This window comes from Echinops telfairi, unplaced genomic scaffold (genome assembly GCF_000313985.2).
Source record: "Echinops telfairi isolate 266 unplaced genomic scaffold, ASM31398v2 ScPeMD7_4225;HRSCAF=4972, whole genome shotgun sequence".
NCBI lineage: Eukaryota > Metazoa > Chordata > Mammalia > Afrosoricida > Tenrecidae > Echinops > Echinops telfairi.
This window is the reverse complement of record NW_022108124.1, coordinates 58,758-78,010: the sequence shown is the minus strand read 5'-3', so window position 1 is coordinate 78,010 and position 19,253 is coordinate 58,758. Positions and strand designations below refer to the sequence as shown.

The 19,253-nt window shown below is 42.4% G+C and overlaps 1 protein-coding gene across 2 annotated transcripts in view; it reads right to left on the bottom strand.

Moving 5' to 3' along the window:
- The window catches only part of MCF2L2 (MCF.2 cell line derived transforming sequence-like 2), a 223,046-nt gene extending 207,205 nt beyond the window's left edge, over positions 1-15,841 (bottom strand). For both annotated transcript variants that reach the window (XR_006680536.1, XM_045295036.1), the window contains exons 1-2: positions 15,763-15,841; positions 2,290-2,404 (exon numbers count right to left, since the gene is read on the bottom strand). Coding sequence is in view for 1 of the 2 variants with exons in the window: in XM_045295036.1 (XP_045150971.1) it covers positions 2,290-2,404; positions 15,763-15,838 (191 nt within the window). In the remaining variant the exon portion in view is untranslated. The remainder of the gene's footprint in view (positions 1-2,289; positions 2,405-15,762) is intronic.
- Positions 15,842-19,253: the final 3,412 nt, after the last annotated feature.

Below are 19,253 nucleotides of genomic sequence, written 5' to 3'. Positions count from 1 at the left end.
GGCTTTTCCGGGCCCATCTGTTCTGTAGAGTGACTGGGGATCAGGACTGGGACCCACCTCCCAGAGCTGTCTGTGTTGTTGACTCTTGCTGTTTGGTGCAATCACATCAATGATCAACTCATAGGGCCCCCTGGCAACAAAGTAGAACTGCACTCTGTGGGCCTTTCTAGGCTCTAATGGAGCCTGGAGGAGCCCAGGTGGCATAGTAGGAACAGGTTCCACTGCAATCCACAATGTCAGCAGTTTCAAACCATCAGCTGCGCCTCGAGACAAGGCTGAGGCTTTCTACGCCCATAAAGCGTTACAGCCTAGGAAACTCACAGAGGTCCTTCTACTTGGTGGCAGTGAGTTTGGATTGAGTTTTGGAATCTTTACAGGAGCAGGTCAACAGGTCCTGCTTCCCCAGAGCCGCTGGGTTGGGGGTTCGAATCACCAGCTTTTCAGTCAGCTCAGCATTTAATCTGCCTTGGGGGGAACCCGGAAACAGTTATGACCAATGCAAATGCTATTTACACTCCATCCCATGAGACCTGGTGAGATAAGTTAAGGTTTATTGTGTCAACCTGGCTGGTAAACACATGTGGGAGTAATTGAAAGGCAGAGAGATAAATGGCTTGGTGACCCTCGCCTTTCTAGTTCTTGGGTCTCTTACTTTCTAATCATCGGACCAGGGTGCAGCTTCCTTAGCCAGTTCCCTGCTTCAGCTGGCAAGGCTCACTTCCTGCAAGACATCCCCGAGAAGCCACATGAACCTACCCCGATGCAGCCCTAGGTGTTAGAGCAGCCGTGTAGAGACCCCTGCCAGCGCTGAGATGCCTACACACTCACTGATTCGGCTTTCCTCCTACAGTTGGCATCATTACTTGTGTTTTGTGAGATGGAGGAGGACTTTGCAGATTGTCAGACATAAAGGCTAATGTTGGACTTATGGGCTTGGGCAACACTGGGTTGGGATGCTTTCTTAATATACACTTACCCTTTATACAAAACTCTCTCTCTAATACATATGAGTTTCTGTGGATTTTTTCCCTAGTTTACCCAGACTGACACACCTGGATATACACTGACACAGGAGGCAGAATATAGCTAAGATCTAGTCTCCGTAAATGGGAGATTGTACAAAACATTTCAGCCACCAGCAGAGTTTCGACATCTGGCCTATTGTTTTCTTGCTCTGTGCCTTAGTTTCCCGTCAGACAATAAGAGGTATAAGCTTGTCTCTAATTTTCGTATTTTAAGGAGCTAAATTAAATAAACCCTTATTGGCTTGAGGAACAGCCATGTGCCCTACACCGCATGACCCAAGATCCCCGAGTAACTTTAATGTAGAGAAAGTCAGTACCAGCTGATCAATCCATTTTTCATTCCCTCAATACTTTTTATTAAATACCTTCTGAGTGCACCACCCCACCCCATTTCTGTAAGTATGTCATATTGCTGTGGTTTGCAAGCTGCTCTGATCCTAGAAGCTACAGACACAGAACATCAACTATCAGCAGGATGACCCATGGAGGAATGGGTTTCAGTGGAAGTTTCAGACAAAGACAGACTTGGAAGAAGGACCACTTCTAAAAAGTAGCCACTGAAAACTGAATGGGTAGCTGTGGGACACATTCTACAGGACTGAGCTGCATTTCCTCCTGTTCTCTGCAGGGTCACAGGCAGTTGGAACTAACTCGTTGGCTCCTAACAAGGCAGTCATGCTTCAGGGGTAGAATTCTCTCATCCCACTCAGGAAACCCAAGTTCAATCCCCACGTAGTGCACCTCGTATGTGTGCAGCCACCACCTTGCTGTCAGTGGAGGCTTGTGTGTTGCTATGATACTGAATATGTTTCAGCAGTGCTTCCATGCTAAGATGTGCTCAGAAGGGCCAGGTGGCCTGCAAGGGGACTTTAAAAAGTCTGTGGAAAACGGAATGAAAAGATCAAGGAACTTTTCCACAAACTTTTGAAGAGCCTTTGTGTTTCTGAAAAATCTTACCTATGGATCAGAACCGTTGAGTCTGCCATGGATCCTGGGGACAACACAGGATCAGGCAGCATTTCATTTCATTCCACTGTGCTCGGGGTGGTCCTGTGCCAACTCAGTAGCAGCAAAACGGACACCGTTTATCAGGGCATTCCAGTGTCTTCTCATGTTCCATGAGCATGGCTTATGGATGAGAGAAGCTCTCCATGTTACATCCCAGTGTGAGATCTGCTCAGGAAAGACTTGTCTCAACCTGCGGCTCGGCCACGTGGGAAATGCGTGCGAGAGAAAACCCGTGCAAACCTGGGCTGGAGCTCACCTGGGGATGCTAGTCAGATAGGTCATGACATTCAGGAAGTCCTCATCTGGGATGTGTTTGAACCCCGCAAACTCTGGGAAAGTGATGATGGGGGCACCGTCTCTCCCTCGGCCACCTGAAACGTAAACAGGTTGTCAAGATATCAGCAAATGTTTTCACGTCTTGTCCCTATTGCTATGGGGCTTTGACTAACATCCAGTCGGGATATGTACCACTGATTTCCCCCTTTCTAGCTACATTACCTCCGACTAGAATGTGGGAGCGACCCTGAACAAGTCTCTGCTCTTCCTCATGCTTGCTTAGTTTCATGGCACTATAATTACTTAATCCTTAACTTCCTTGAAGATATTTAAGTAATACTCAACTCAACTTACTGCCATCAAGTTGGTTCTGACTCACGGTGAACCTCTAGGGCAGGGTACCACTGTCCCTATGAGCTCCTGAGCCTGTAACCCTTTACAAGAGTAGAAAGCCTCATCTTTCTCCAGAGGAGCGGCTGCTGGCTTCTAACTGCTGACCTTGCAGTTAGCAACCTAATGTATAACCACTATGCCACCGGAGATCCCTTATTTAAAAAGTCATAATGACTATCAATTATTTTAGCCTAGCCGAAAAGTAAATACTCCCAGCATCAATACATAATATTGCTCTGTATGTTTGTAGCCAGTAACCAGTAAAGGCCACACAGCAGGATGCTTAAGAAAGCAGTTGCTAAAATCTGACTGGTGGCTTCTGCTTTGCCAGCTAACTGTTGTGTGGTTTGGGGGGCAAGATGCTTATCCAAGCAGGAGTGTTACCAAAGAAAAAGAGATGGACATGTAGATAGATAATTGGAATGACACTTGTACCTACCTCAAAAGGTACTATAGGAAAACATGTAAAACACCTTAGCAAATGCCTATTGCACATCAAGTGTTCAACAAATGATGAACATTATTAGAATTATTATTATTACAAGGAGGTAATAATCAGTTGCCCTTCAAGAACTGATTCATATGTGAGGATACAAGAGATCCCTGTGAAACTAAGAATATTAATATCTAACTCATCAGCTCAGAGGCCACCTAAATTAAAGACTGCACTTGCTAGTCTCCTTGCAGCTAGGGGTAGCCAATGATTAAGCTCTAGCCCAGGCATCCTCAACCTACAGCCCGCGGGCCACATGTGGCCCGTCGAGGACATTTATCCAGCCCGCCGGGTGTTTTTACCCATTTTGTTTTTTACTTCAAAATAAGATATGTGCAGTGTGCATAGGAATTTGTTCATAGATTTTTTTAAAACTATAGTCCAGCCTTCCAATGGGTCTGAGGGACAGTGAACTAGCCCCCTGTTTAAAAAGTTTGAGGATCCCTGCTCTAGCCCAATCTTATTTGTCCTACAGCCCCCGCCCCTTAAAAAAAGTACTCACTGCCCCCTTGAAAAACGTGTGGACTACAGCCCGGGATCATTACAGAATCCCCACCCCTGGCCCCAGGATGTTATCACCCCCTGTGGAAAGCACTGCTCCAGCCCCCCAGTTTCCAAACTGTGTGCCAGGTGCCCAGAGAACACACCAGAAGCTTCCTGGACACCCTACATTTTTCTTTAGTAAAACAAGGTGATATCTGACATCTGCTGTATACCACACTGCTACACGTTCAACTGGAAATCACACTGCCCTTTCTGGTGGCATCATATCTGTGTCAAGCGGGGGTTTTGGTAGTTGCTGGGGCAAAGAAGAGGGAGCCCTGGTGGCAGTTCGAAACCACCAGCTGCTCCCTAGGAGAAAGACGAGGCTTTCTACTCTTGTAAAGAGTTACAGTGTCAGAAACCCACAAGGGCAGTTCTACCCTGTCCTATAGGGTCACCATGAGTTGGCATCGACTGGATGGCAGTGAGTTTGGTTTGGGTTTGTGGTAAAATACGGCATGAAAACCAACAGTGAACAGGAAATGAAGGTGGTGTGATCTGCTACCTGGTAGTCTGCTTCCAACAAAGTTTGAAATAAGTGTAGTTATTGAAGAATGAAAATTCTAGTTTTTAATAGTTGCTGGTTTCTCTTTGATTGAGCTTTTTATCTATTTTACTTTGTATTCTTGTTAGTTTTATTTTGTTGTTGTTTGTTTTTTAAATGTCTTTCTGTATATGAAATCCAGGATAGGTAAATCTACTGAGACAGTTAATTGGATTAATGGTTCCTTGGGGGTATGGCAGGTGAGATTGGGGAGAAATGGGGAGCTAATAAGGATGAGTACAAGAATGAAGAAAATATTCTAAAACTGATTGTGGTGATGACTGTACAACTCTTCTTAATGTGTTGAACTACTGAATTGTATTATATGCCAATAAAACTGTTGGGGTAAGAAAGCTTCCAATCAAGAAGAGTCCAAGGCCAGATGGCTTCCCAGGGGGATTCTACCACGTATTCAGAAGAGCAGTCACCAATTCTACATGGATTATTGCAGAAAACAGAAAAGGACAACAAACTCATTTTATGATGTGAACATTACCCTGATACTCAAACCAAGCAATAGCAGCACAAGGATACAAAACTACAGACCAACATCCCTCATGAACATAGACACACAAATGTTCAACAAACTCCTGGCCAATAGAATCCAATAATATATCAGAAAGTAATCAACCATGATCAAGTGCTATTTAAACCAGGTACACAGGCAGGTTCCACATGAGAAAACAATCAATATAATCCATCACATAATAAGACAAAGAATAAGAGCCATATGATCCTATCAATCGACATAGAAAAGGCACTTGACAATATCCAACACCCACTCATAATTTTTTTTAAAAACCCTCAACAAAACAGGGTTTGAAGGAAAATTTACCAACACAATAAAGGGCATATATGAAAAAACCAATAGCCGACATCTCACTCAACGGGGAAAACTGAAAGCACCCCTCTGTGATGGTAAGCAGAGACGTCTGCTCAAGTCACCCTCTTACTTCAATCGCGCTGGACGTCTTAGCTAGACCCATTAGACAACAAAAAGGAATACAATAGGGCAAAGCAGGGAAGTTTTCACCATCTGCAAAGGATACATTTTTTCCCTAACAGTTTTATTGGCATTTAATTCACATTTCATACAATTTAGTAGTTCAATCACATCAAGAGGCACTGTACAATCATCACCACAATTAGTTTTATAACCTTTTCTTCACTCTTGCACTCATCATTATTAGCTCCCCATTTCCCCAACCTCCCTTTCCAAGGAACCGTTAGGCAGTTATTTTCTCTATAGACTTACCTATCCTAGATTTCATGTACAGAAACACATTTAAAATGAACAAACAAACTAAACTAACAAGAATAACAAAATAAAACAGATAAAAACCTCAAAGGAAAAGAAAGCAGAAAATACTTAAAACTAGAACAAACTTAGACGGATCATAATGATTTTTAAAATGATATAATTTTATATGTAGAAAACCCCAAATCAAGGAAAAAGATTATTAGAAACAAAGACTCAACAACAAAATTCACAAGCAGAAATCAATCAGATTCTTGTATACTAATGAAGAGACCACTGAAAGAACACAATACTATTTATAATAGTTATACAAAAGGTGAAGTTCTTAGGAATAAACCTAACCAGAAATATTAAAGAAACCAAGAAACCTACACAAGTGGAAGAATATCCCACGTTCATGAATAGGAAGGCTTAATATTGTAAAAACGTCAATATTACCCAAAGCAATCTATAAATACAACACAATTCCGATCCAAATCCCAACTTCATTCTCTAAAGAAATGGAAAAACCAATGACTAACTTTATAAAGAGAGGAAAAAGGCCCAGGGTAAGCAAAGGGCACCGTAAATAGAAGCAGAAGGCCTCACACTACCCAACCTCCAAACCGATTACACAACCACAATAGTCAAAACAGCCTGGTCCTGGCACAATGATAGGTACGTGGACCAGTGGAATAGAATAGCAAATCCATCACTGGTAGGCACCTGATCTTTGACAAAGGGTCAGAAAACGTTAAGAGGGAACAAGACAGCCTCTTCAACAAATGTGCTGGAGAACTTGAATCTCCATCTGCAGAATGAAGCAGGACCCACACCTCACCCCAAGTACAAAAATGAACTCGAGCTAGATCAAAGACCTAGATGCAAATCCTAGAGCTATAAAAATCATCAATGAGAACATACAGATAAATTTCAAGGTCCTAGTGCAGGGCATGTACATACTATCAAATATAACAAAGGAAGCACTCACAGTAGAAACCAAGTAGATGACGAGGGCCTATTAAAATAAGACACTTAAATACATCAAAAGATTTCATCAACAGAGTAAAATGAGAATACGTGCACTAGGGGAAAATTAGTTAGCAATGATCCAATGGACAGGGGCTACTCTAAAAGCATAGAAAGTCACAATACCTCAATAAGAAAAAAAATCCAATTCAAAGGTGGGCAAAGATACAGAGAGTTCACCAAAATGACATTGAAATGGTGGATAAACACATGAAAAATGCTTATGACCACTTGCCATCTGGGAATTGCAAATCAAGGCAACAATGAGATATCACCTTATACCAGCAATGATAGCCCAATTTTTAAAAGCAGAAAACAACAAATGGTAGAGAGGGTAGAGAGAGATTGGAACTCTCAGACACTGCTAGTAGATCTGTAAACATGTACAAGCACTGTGGATTGTTATCTACCTCTAACTATGTACCCTCTTAGACTTCTCAATAACCTAAGTATTTAAAATAATGAATGTAACACCTGCTTTGTTCACTGATTCTGAAGTGTTCTTCCCTAATACTTTACAAAACTTAGCCCATAAGAACAAAGGGCCGATTGCTTCAGTGGAAAAGTGATTAATAATGTCATTCCCCAGCCCCCTGGGTCATTTCTGGGACTTCAACTTTTTTTTTTTGGCTTCCCTTCTTCCAATTTTGCATCCTTCTCTCTTTCTGTCTCACGAGAGAGAAGGGAGTTAAAAGTAGATGTCAGGTCACACACACACAGACCACACAAACAATCGTCCAAAGGCTCATTACTTGTATAAATTTTCACTTCCACAAAACTTCATTTCTTTGTGTCCTTCCACCCTACTCTGACATTCACTGCCACCCATAAAGTGCAGGACCTAAACTCTTGGATGTATTCACGGTTTCCATGAACAGATTTTGTGGAGCCTCTTCTGTTGTCGCGCTTTAAGGTCTTCCCATTTTGTTGACTTCCGATATTCCACTCTCCTAGAACATAGGAAACCTCTGTTTATGTAGTTTGTTTTATAATGTGCGTGTGTTTTAAAATGTGTCTGTATATTAACCATATTTTAAAAAATAAAGTTGTATAAAACATTAAAAAAAATCTGAGCATCTGGTTTGCAGAAGTCTATGGATGACAGTGAAAGCTCAAAATCCATTTGCAGAATCCCCACCTCAATTAAGCCTCCACAGAATTCCCTCCAACCATTGGCCCAGGATGGAATTAGTCTTGTCCCCAAACGATGTGCTGGAAAGTGGATTTCTGCAGCTATGTCTCTCACACAGTCATCGAGCGGATGCCGACTCGCAGTGACACCATCACCCACCACGGGCTTCGAGACTGCCACTGTTCATAGGAGTAAAAAGCCCCATCTTTCTTCCTCACTGCAGATAGTTAAGTTACAATGAACCTCATTTGTTTTTCTTTTGCTTCATTGTAACTTGTTCTAGTTTTGATCATTTTCTTGCTTTCTTTTGGATGGAAGTCTCTCTGTTTTACTTTGTTTTTTCTGATGAGGTGTTTGTGTATGCTTTTCTCCATATGAAACTCAGGACAGATCAATCTATGCAGTCACTAGATGAACAGTTTCTTAGGAAAGCTCACCGGCGCTGGTCTAGTCTGCCCTCCAGGGAGGCTCTGAGGGAATCGGCTTGATGGCAGTGAGGCAGGGAGTGAGTGAAGGGGGAAGAGGAGAGGCAAGAATAAGGGGCACAAAAATGGATAAAATGTTCTAAACTTGATGGTGGTGGATTGTACAACTCTTTAATATATTTAGATAATTGAATTATATAGTGCATTGATTATATGTCAAGTGACATGATGGCAGTGAATCTGTGATTCATTTAATTAGAAAAAGACAAAATTCCGACTCAGAGCCACCCTCTGTAAGATGTCAGAAGCTACAGATCTTTACGGAAGCAGACAGCCTGATCTTTTCCTTCCGGGGGGCAGGTGGGTTTGATCTTGCAGACCTTCCGGCTCACAGCCCAATCCTTCCCCAGTGCTGCCACCAGGGCTCTGTCCAAATTTCAAATGATACCTGTAAATTAGATGTTTGTCAACCCTTGAGAAGGGGGATTGAGTTACCTTCATTATGGTGACTGAAAACAATTCGGATCAGGAAACTTTCCGATTTCACCTAATATTCTACCTGTTGGCACTCTGACAACTATTATTTAAAAGAAAAGTGAATTATGAAAATTCTTTTCTCTAGTAAGGCTACATTTAGAGGTAACATAATGCTGTATTAAATTGTAACATTTGCCAAAGGATTGGTATTTCAAGGAATGAAAACAGGCTTAAATATTCATTTGATGGCATTACACCATTTAGTAATTTTACCTTTTATCATTCATTACACAGTAAAGCTATTCACACGTAAATGGTGAAAATTTTCTTGTATTTTGGTTGACATCCACCCCGATCACCAGAAAAGCCCTGAGGTTAGCTATGGACACACGGGCTGCTGGTCACTCGCTGTGAAGACAGACGCACAGAGGAAGCAACGCTGGCCCGCTGCCCTGACAACCCACAGCAGAGCGTGCTCCCGCCACCTTGTGGGAAACTGTGGTCATGCAAGAGGAAGAAAGAAGAGTGTCCCAAAAGGTAAACAAAGAAAGTCAAATTATGTGTAATTACATAGCTTATAATTCACATAAAAGAAACATCACTCCCCCTCAGGATTTTTATCTTGTAGTTGCATGGAAATTGTCTTAGTTAAAAGGGTAGAGAACACTAATACTTGGAGTATAGTAACTTTCCATAGGGCCTGAGTGCTGGCCCGCACAAAGGCTTCCGACAAACAGAGGAAAACTATGGACACTGGAAAATCCCATGGGAAGAAGGCGACGACAAACCATAGACAGGGAGTGATGCTATTACAGCTACATGGGATGATGGTGTGAGGATTGTATGAAATATGAGAGGGCTTCAAAAGTTCTGAGATAAAGTCCGTGATCTTTTAGCCCTATTTCCCCCACAAATGTTTTGTAGCCTCCTCCTATATGTAAAGGACGTAACAGATCGTAAGTGCTCACGAAATGTCCATTAGTAATGTTACCACTATCTTCCAGGGCTCATCCCCAAATTTCTGAAGGATAATTACAACCCAGAAGGCACTCTTTGGCAAACAACCTGTTTTCACTTTAGATTCCGTCCCTTTAAGTAGTACAGGAAGACTTCCGGGATGCTAGGAGTACACGTATCTAGATCCAGGAGATGGTAACAAGGTTTGCTGTCAGCATGTGCCGTCAAGTAGATTCCAACTCGGAAACCCTTGTACAACTCAGTGAGACACTGCCTGGTCCTGCTCCGGCACCTGACGGTTACGCCTGAGCCCCTTGTTGAAGTCACTGTGTCCATCCACCTCTTAGAGGGCCTTCCTCTTGTTTGATGACTCTCCATTATCATATGTCCAACGTGCGTGGGATGAAGTCTCGCCAGCCTCTCTTCCAAGGAACAGCCTGAATGCACTTCTTCGAAGACACCGTGCGTGTTCTTCTGACGGACCCTTGTACTTTCCGTAGTCTCAGCCTACGCTGTGATTCAAATGCACCAATGCTGTTTAGGTGTTCCTTCTCCATGGTCCAGCTTTCATGCACCGATGAAAACCTAAACTCACTGTCCTGGGGTCAATGCTGACTCCTGCCAACCCTATGTGACAGAGCGGAACTGCCCCTATGGGTTTCCAAGGCTGCAAGTCTTTCCAGAAGCAGCCTCGCACATAGGCCACTAAGCATCACATGGATACAAAGAGCTGGAAAATACCATGGCCTGGGTCAGGTGAACCTGAGTCCCCAAAGTGACATCTTTGCTCTGTAACCTTTTAAAGAGGTCTCGTGCAGCAGATCTGTCCCAGTGCAAAATGCTGTTTGATGTCTTAACGGCTGCTTCCATGAGCACTGCTTGTGGATCCAAGTAAAATGAAATCTTTGACAACTTCAGCCTTTTCTCCATTTATTGTAGAGTAATCTCCTGGTTCAGTTCGGTTTTCTTTACATTGAGCCATAATCCATGTAACTTTGATCTTCCTCAGCAAGTGCTTCAAGTTGTCTTCCATTTTAGCAAGCAAGATTGTCTCATCTGCATATTGCACGTTGTTAATGAGCCTTCCTCCATTCCCGGTGCATGTTCTGCTTCACATAGTCCAGCTTCTTAGATTATTTGCTCAGCATACTAATTAAATAATTATGGTGAACGGATACAACCCTGACACACACCTTTGTTGACTTTAAACCATGCAGTGTTCCCTTGTTCTGTTTGACCAACTGCCTCTTGTTCTATGTACAGGTTCTGAATGAGCATCATGAAGCGTTCTGGGATTCCCATTCTTTGCAATACTCTCTATAGTTTGTGAAGATCCACACAGTCCAGGTCTTTGCATCATCAATGAAACACAGTAAGTCTTCTTCCGGTATCTCTGCTTTCAACCAAGATTTATCTGAAATAAGCAATGATATCCCTTATTCCGCTTCCTTTTTTGAATCTAGCTTGAATTTCTGACAGATCTCCACAGGTGTGCTGTTGCAACCATTTTTAATTATCTTCAGCAAAAGTTTACTTGCATGTGACATTAATGAGATTGTTTGATAATTTACACATTCTATTGGGTCACCAATATTTCTAATGGGCACACACATGGATATCTTCCCATCAGCTGGCCAGGTATCTCTCTTCCAAATTTCTTAGCATAGACAGTGATTCCAGTGCAGTATCAGTTTGTGGAACTTTCAATGAGGGTTCCATTAATTGCTTTCTGCTTTATTTTTGGCTGATGCCTTCAAAGCGACTTGAGCTTCTTCCTTCAATAGCATCAGTCCTTGATCACATGCTACCTCTTGAAATGGTTGGACGTTGGTCAGCTGTTTTTGGTACAGTGGCTGGGTATTCCTCCGTCTTCTTTGGATTATAGGCATCATTCGATAATTTGGCCATAGAATCCTTCAATAGGGTTACTCGGAGCTTGAATTGCTTTTTTCTCCCATTCTTTCAGCTTGAGGGATGTTTTTCCAGAGGAACAGCTGAGCATACTCTCACTTTGGGGGTTCTAACTCCAGGTTATTGTATATTTCATTATAACGTGCTACTTATAGCCTTCTTGAGATGCTTTTTGAGATTTTCTGTTCAGCTCTTTTACTTCATCATTTCTCCCCTTTGCTTTAGCAAGGTTCAACGTCTCTTCTGACTTCGACTTTGGTCTTTTCTTTCTTTCCTGCCTTTTCACAGGACCTTTTGCTATATGTTTATACAAGGGTAAAGACATATGTGAAACTTCACTAAACTATGTAACTAGGTATATTTGTGACTGCCCGCTTTATAACCTTAGCAAGGTTATACCTTAGAAAGGCTTCAAGGAAAGTCAAAGGCCTTAGTTTGTCTAAATCACTCTCTTTAGACCATGGACGGGTGCTCTGGAGTCCAGTAAAATTTAAATAAGGTAGAGTGAGGGAGTAGAAAGAGTCATTCAAACCTGGGTTCCAGTCAGCACCCAGCACTGGGCCCTGGGTGCATTACCTGCCCGGAGGCCAGCTTGGTCACTGTGCCAGTCTCCACTGCACCGATGACTCTCTCCTCTGACCTTGCTCCATATCAGCAAGGTGGCTCTGTACCAGAAGGTCTCCAGGGACACAGCACCACCAGGGCATGGCAACCACCACCCTCTCAGAGATACTGAGAATCCTCAGGGATGCTGAGTGACGTGCATCAGCACCAGCCAGCCCCACATGCCGGAGCTGTCCACGTCCTGTGATGCGTCTGAGTGTCTTACCAGACACACGTGTTAATGAGGATGGCGCCGGCATGCTAACTCTGGTTTCCATATGATTACAAAGATTTTTAAGACACAGTCTTAATATATACTGAATTTTCTAAGAATGCAACCAGCATATAAATCAAAGGAAGGTACGACTTTATTTAACTCAGACCTTCACTAAACTGTATTTACTATTTCAGGAAATTGCTGTCATGAGACCACTCAGGGTGTCTGACCATCCGACCAAACCCCTGGATCAAACCCCTGACTACTTCCTACATGAACTACATATTGAAATAATTATTCTTAAAACACATGCTATTAACATGCATGTTATTTTACTGTTATTCTTATTTCTTTTACATTTTATCTATTTTAATTAGATATTATCTATTATCTATTTTAGAAAATCAAGGATTTTATCTCTTTTTAATTTTTTTAAGCGTTTGCAATACTTTTAAGTTCACAAAGGAAATGTTCTGTTGGTCCCAAGCAGACAACTAAACTACATTGCCCAACTGACGTAGTTAGTTTATTTTGCCAACCTGGCTGATAAACACATGTGGGGTTAATTGAAGGGCAGAGGGATAAATGGCTCGGTGAGTCTCACCTTTCTAGTTCTTGGGTCTCTTTCTTTTCTGATGGTCGGAACAGGGTGAAGCGGCCTTAAGCCAGTTGCCTGTTTCAGCTGGCAAGGCTCACTTCCTGCAAGACATCCCTAAGGAGAAGCCACATGGACCTATCCTGATGCAGCCCTGGGTGCTGGAGCAGCCGTGTGGAGACCCCTGCCAGCGCTGAGATGCTTACACATTCACTGATCTGGCTTTCCTCCTGCAGTTGGCATCATGGCATGTGTTTTGTGAGATGGAGGAGGACTTTGTAGATTGGTGTCGGTCATATGAGCTAATGTTGGACTTATGGGCTTGGGCAGCACTGGGTTGGGATGCTTTCTTAATGTACACTTGCCCTTCATACAAAACTCTCTCTTATACATATAAGTTTCTGTGGATTTGTTTCCCTACTTGACCCAGACTAACACACCAACTTTCCTTGCTGTTAAGTGTAGCCATATGAGTAAGACATGTTCAAGTCCATGGAAATGTGATGTATGACATCGCTGAGCCAAGGCTTTTAAGGAGCAGTGTGATTCTCCCATGTTCTTTCCCTCTGCTTCTGAATTGTGTAAAATACACCCAGCCAGGTGTATTTTAACTAGGTAAGAACTCAGGTTACATTTTGTCCTGCTCAGTGAGATGAGGCATATGGAGCAGATTAAATATGAATGTTCTCCAAAGTGGGTGCTGGAACGAACCAGGGGGGCTGCAAAGGTAGGTTCCTACTCTTTATCCTCAATCATGCGTTATAGTGCAAACATTTTTGAATAGCCAGTAGGACACTGAGACATTATTGTTTCTGAGACAGGGACAGCAATCCAAATAAATATGGAAACCTATGTTTTAAAGAACAGAAATACGACTCTTCTAACTTCCTGTCTTGTTGAATAAAATTATACCCATTATGTATTCTCCTAATTATGGTCTGTAGTAGGGTTGGTGGCATAGTGAGTTATTAACTGGGCTGCTAATTCCAAGGTCAGCAGTTCAAAACCACCAACCATTTTTCAGGAGCAAGATGAGGCTTTCTGATTCCAGAAAGATTTACAACATGAGAAACCCACAGGGACAGTTCTACAGGCCCTAAAGGGTTGTTATAAATTAGAACTGGCTTGAAAGCCTTACGTTTCTGTTGTTGTTTTGAGTTGGTATATTCTTTCTATGATGGAAATAAGCTGGCTTTTCCTTTTTGCTTCAGAACAAATATAAACTCTTAGGAGAGGCACGTGAAACTTTACAGCTCTGTGATGTGATACACACTCAGGACATCTAACTCACTTTATGAAGTTTCCAGTTTGTACAACCATAACTTAAAGAGTCTGGTGTTTATCTCCAGTTTCATTGGCATTAAAGTCATGTCACATGTGCCTAAAGGCATAAGTATCCTAGTGTTGACAGCTTTCAGTGTTGTACTTATACTTGGAAAAAGTCTAACCTTTTAAAAAATACATATAAGCATCCCTTGGTATCCATGGGAGATTAATTCCAGGAGCCCTGTGGATATCAAAATCCATGCATGCTCAAGTTCCTTATATAAAATGGCCTGGCATTTGTGTGTAACATATGCACATCTTCCTGTACACTTTAAATTCTCTCTAGAGTATTTATGACACCTGATACAATGTACATGCTTTGTAAGTACCACTTTCTGCTGCTCCTTAGCCTTTGAGGGTTTTCTTTGACCACCAAATTGCTCCCCAACCCTGAATATTTTCCATCTGTGGCTGGTGAATCCTCAGATGTAGAATCCAAGGAAATGGAGGGCCATTGGTACCAGCCTTTTTTCCCTTCCTGATCAAAAAGCTTGACAGAAATCTGTGGGGGGGAAAGGCCAGCCCCCCACAACTAATCATGGGTTCAGTAAGTGCAATTGTATGGCTAAGATACATTAAGATTATAATAAAGTCATAGAGCATGAGCGAGATAAGAGAGAGAGTCAAATAATGAAGTCAGACACATTTCATAGTAGCATGCTGACCTCCTAGATGGCCATGATCTTACCAGGCAGGTCCACACACAGTGTGGGCCGAGAGGGCCGGAGGTGACGTGGGGCAGAGAGCCAGCTGGAGAGCAACTTTATTGCTAACCAAGGCTTATCGCTCCTTAGGGGTTATGATTACAGGTAACCACACTCGTCACAGGAAGGGGCTGTACAACAGGCAATACAAGCAATAGGAGAGGGATATACAACGGGCATAGGTGTAACAGGAAGGGGATGAGCTAGGGGTGTGCATGCAGTAGGAAGGGGAGGGACTAGGTATACATGTGACAAGAAGGGTGGAACCAGATTCATGATGGCAGCCTAACTTGGTCACCCTTGGGTGGGTTTGACCTCCCTGGGCTCTCCTTCAGGGAAAGTCAACTACTATCCTTATCAGAAGGGAGTGGGTCCTACTTGTTGTAGGATAAACAATGGTGTCTGCTTGCTCTGGATGGCTGATAACCCTTAGGGAGAATCTGTTAACCTCCAAGTGTATAGTCAATGCATTAAAATCTACCAGGATTGATTATGCATGAGGTCTGTGGGATAACTGAGATAAAAGAAAAACATCTCAGAGAACAAGTAATCTGAGCAACACTCATGAATCCTGCAAACACGGACTCTGAAGGGGGAATCTTACCAGAATATTCTAATCGTGCTGGAAGCTGATGCCCTGTTTCCTTTTCCTTGGTTAACATCATCCTAGCCCTGCTCCTTAGGAGCCAGGATGCACCTCACAGCACAGGGCATAACATCCCACCTGCCTCCACCTAGATAGCCCTCTGTTCCCTCTTGCCCTGAGCAAGGCGTAGGGATGACTGACACTTGAGTGTAAAGTGCATTGAGGGCCTCCCAGCAAGACCCCACAAAAAAAACAGACATGCAAGTAAATCTGCTTCTTACCTGACAGAATGACAAATTGTCTGTGAAGTTGTTCTATTATATCCACTGCCACCAAGGGCCTGATTTCCTGCTGCATAATTTCATCTGCACAAATGAAAATGCAAATTAGGTTAAATTCTGACAAACTGAGCAACAAAAGCAAAAGGAAAATTCCACCACTAGAGAAACTTGGACATCACATTATTCTCTCGAGAACTCCATTCCTGAGATGCAAGGGACAGATCCAGGTTTTGAGTAGCTCAAAGCTTACACGTGGAAACAAGGTTGCAGAGGCTCTCCTAGGTTCCCAGAAGGACCGATGCAAACCAGGGGTAAGCCTCACTGTGTCAAACTGCATCCCCTCTGCAGAAACGGCTTCATTGCCAAGGCAGGTATTCACCTTCTCCATTGGCTCTGTGGAAGGTCATTTCAAACACAACCTACATAAATTAGTGGAGCTTGTCTCAAAAGCTGGATCATAAAACTTACCTGTGGATTATAAACTTTCTTGATTCACTCCCTTCTCAATCTCTCTTCCTCTCTCCCGCCCTCTCTCCTTCCCTCCCTCCCTCCCTCCTTCCTCCTCTTTCTCTCTCTCTCTCTCTCTCTCTCTCTCTCTCTCAATTCAGGGAGTGTGTACCAAGCATGTTTAAGGAGGCATGTCTCCATTTTGCTATTTCAATATGCTCCTTAAAAAAAAAAAGGTTACAACATTTCAAGGGAAAAGAAACACAACCTGTCTAGCACAGCCTTGCCCTGACCCTAAGAATACTCTCTTATCCTCAAGTTACTTTGCATTTCAACTCTTTGGAGAAAAGGGATAAGAGAGAGAGAGATCCCTCATGATGTGCCCTAACACACAGCCATCACCTCCATAATTGGATTTGCTCTCAGCAGGCACTCAGCTGTAAGCAAACTTGAGTGGGATACAATACCCTAACTGGGATCGCAGCCCTGATGTAATCAATTACAAAAAGGTCTTTTGGGGGATGTAGCCTGCTTCCAATATAAGCGGATGGCGTGGAAAAGCTTCCTTCCTTTTTGCTGGGTCTGGATCCTGCATCTGGCTCACTGGCCTCCACTTCTTTGGACTTAAATCAGTGACCTGCCATAGTTTAGCCTGTCAATCCTAGGAGTTGACAGCAACCTGCCATCTCATCTGACAACAGTGGATTCATTCACCTCTGCAGCCACCAGCCTGTGGTCTTTGGGCTGATGTTGAGTTCATCAACCCTTACAGCTCAATGAGTCAGTTAAAGTCTCCAGCCTAACATCTGACCCGACAGACCTGGAACCTTCCATAAATGGACTTGCTCACTTCTACAATCCTGAGTCATTTTCTTAATATCGATTTCTCCCTATAGATACATCGATGTGTCACTGGTTTTGAGAACCCAGCCTCCAACAGTCAGCTGAAACCCCATGACACTACTCAGTGAATGCTACCATCCATCCTGGAAAAAAGGGGGTCAACCCAGTCCATCACTTTCTTATAAAAATATATATTTTACTCTTAATTGACTAAAAATTCAAAGAGCTACTGGATTGTGGTTAATATTAGATAACTTATTAATGAAGTAGAGTTCTATTTGAGGTCCTTGGGTGGTGTGAATGGTTAACAGATCAACAGCTATCCACAGGCTGGAGGTTCAAGTCCCAAGAGGTGCCTCACAAAAAGGTAAACTATTTCTAAAAAATATTTTTAGAGAACAACAATCATTGCTGTTGAACCAATTCTGACTCATCGTCATAGCTTGCCGGACAGAGTAGAACAGCCCACAAAGGTTTCCAAAACTGTAATCTTTATAGAAGCAGATGCCCTATCTTTCTCCTATGGAACAGTTAGTGGGTTGGAATCACCAACCTTTTGGTTAGCAACTGAGTACTTAACTACTGTGCCTAAAGGTCTCAAGAAAGAAAAAGAAAGGAGGGAAGAAAGGAAGGGAAAAGTTGAAAGAAAGGAGCAAAGAAAAAAGGAAAATTAGCCATTAGAAACATTATAGAACTTAGTTATCATCTTAATACATGGTGCCACGGACCAGGTGTAAGAGCAGACCAGATGGCAGCTGGCTGGAGTCATTTTTATTTTTTACAAAAAAGGAAGACCTTCTCGGTGAGATACACAAAATGAGGTATTTAATGTTAAATGAAGTTTGATATTATCTATAAATTCTCTACTGAGTGTACATGGAGAGGTGAAGACAAGTGATGAAACAAGATTGACAACATATTGAGACTTATTGAAGTTGGTAGATGGGTATGTGATGGTTCATTAAAACATTGTTTTGCAAAGTTTCCACAATAGGAGTAGAATTTAAACCAAAAATGGGCAACATAGTAGATTTCAGTGGAAATAGGCATTATGTACTTGAGTGTTTTCGAACATATTCTTACAGTGGTCTGGGAAAGTGGCATGAGATGGGAAAATGGGACTTGGCTACCACTAAGTCGTGACTTAGAAAGTATATTTCAAAGATGGTGAACTCATCCAAACAAACTAAACAAAAACAATGTATACAGCATACGGTGCAGTGTATTGTTTTTGTAAAGATATAAAGCCTGAAAAGGGAGGGAAAAAATGAACGAAGCCAACCATCATACCACCCCTTCTCATTTGTTTATAACGAAGAAATGGAAACCTAGAGAGATTTTGAGCTTGTCTGTGGTCATACCAGAATTTAAGTGTAGAACCTGGACCAACCAAAGATCCCCTGACGTTCAGATGAATGTGTTTCTGGTTTACTAAGGCAGCTGACATTAAGGATTGGAACTGAAGCAGCAACAGAGCACAGTAGAATTTTAAGATGATCTAATTTTGAGAGGGAAAAAGAACAAGTCCCCAATCCTAGAGGCGCTGGACATGAATTTGAACTTGGTCTTATTGGTGATCTTCCCTGCTCATTCATCACTGAGGATCTTGTTTAGACACTGTCGTGATTGGATGGGCTCTGGTCTTAGATCATTTCCTCCATTCATGGGCTCCGCCGATGACTTCTAGTCTTAAAGCCTACTGGCTTCACATGCCCTGGGTTTTGTAAAAATATCCAAGAGATAAGAAGAGGAAGGTTGGTCCCAATACTCCCTGAGAAAACTCATGTGGAGAGCAAGCATGTTGAGTCAGACACGCTCCAGGGACTTAAGAGGCTGCCCTCACATCAGAATCTCCATTGAGCTGCATAGGTGCAAGATGTGCTTCTTCCTCAGAAAAGATTTGGGCACTGTGTTAGACAGGGTTCTCTAAAGAGATAAAACCAAATTGCTGATAATTTAATATATTTATTTATAAAGATAATTAGATATATAACAAGAAATGAACTGTTAAATCATATACAGATAAATATATAATACAAGAAATAAACAGTTAAATTATAAAGCACTACAAATGGCTCAATGCAACTCACTCCCGTGAGAGAGAGAGTTGTGAGCGACTAGAAGTCCTTCGAGTCTATTCTGCTGCCAGATCTTCCTCTATTTATAGAGAGAGCTAGGCTATGTCAGCACAGCAGCCAATC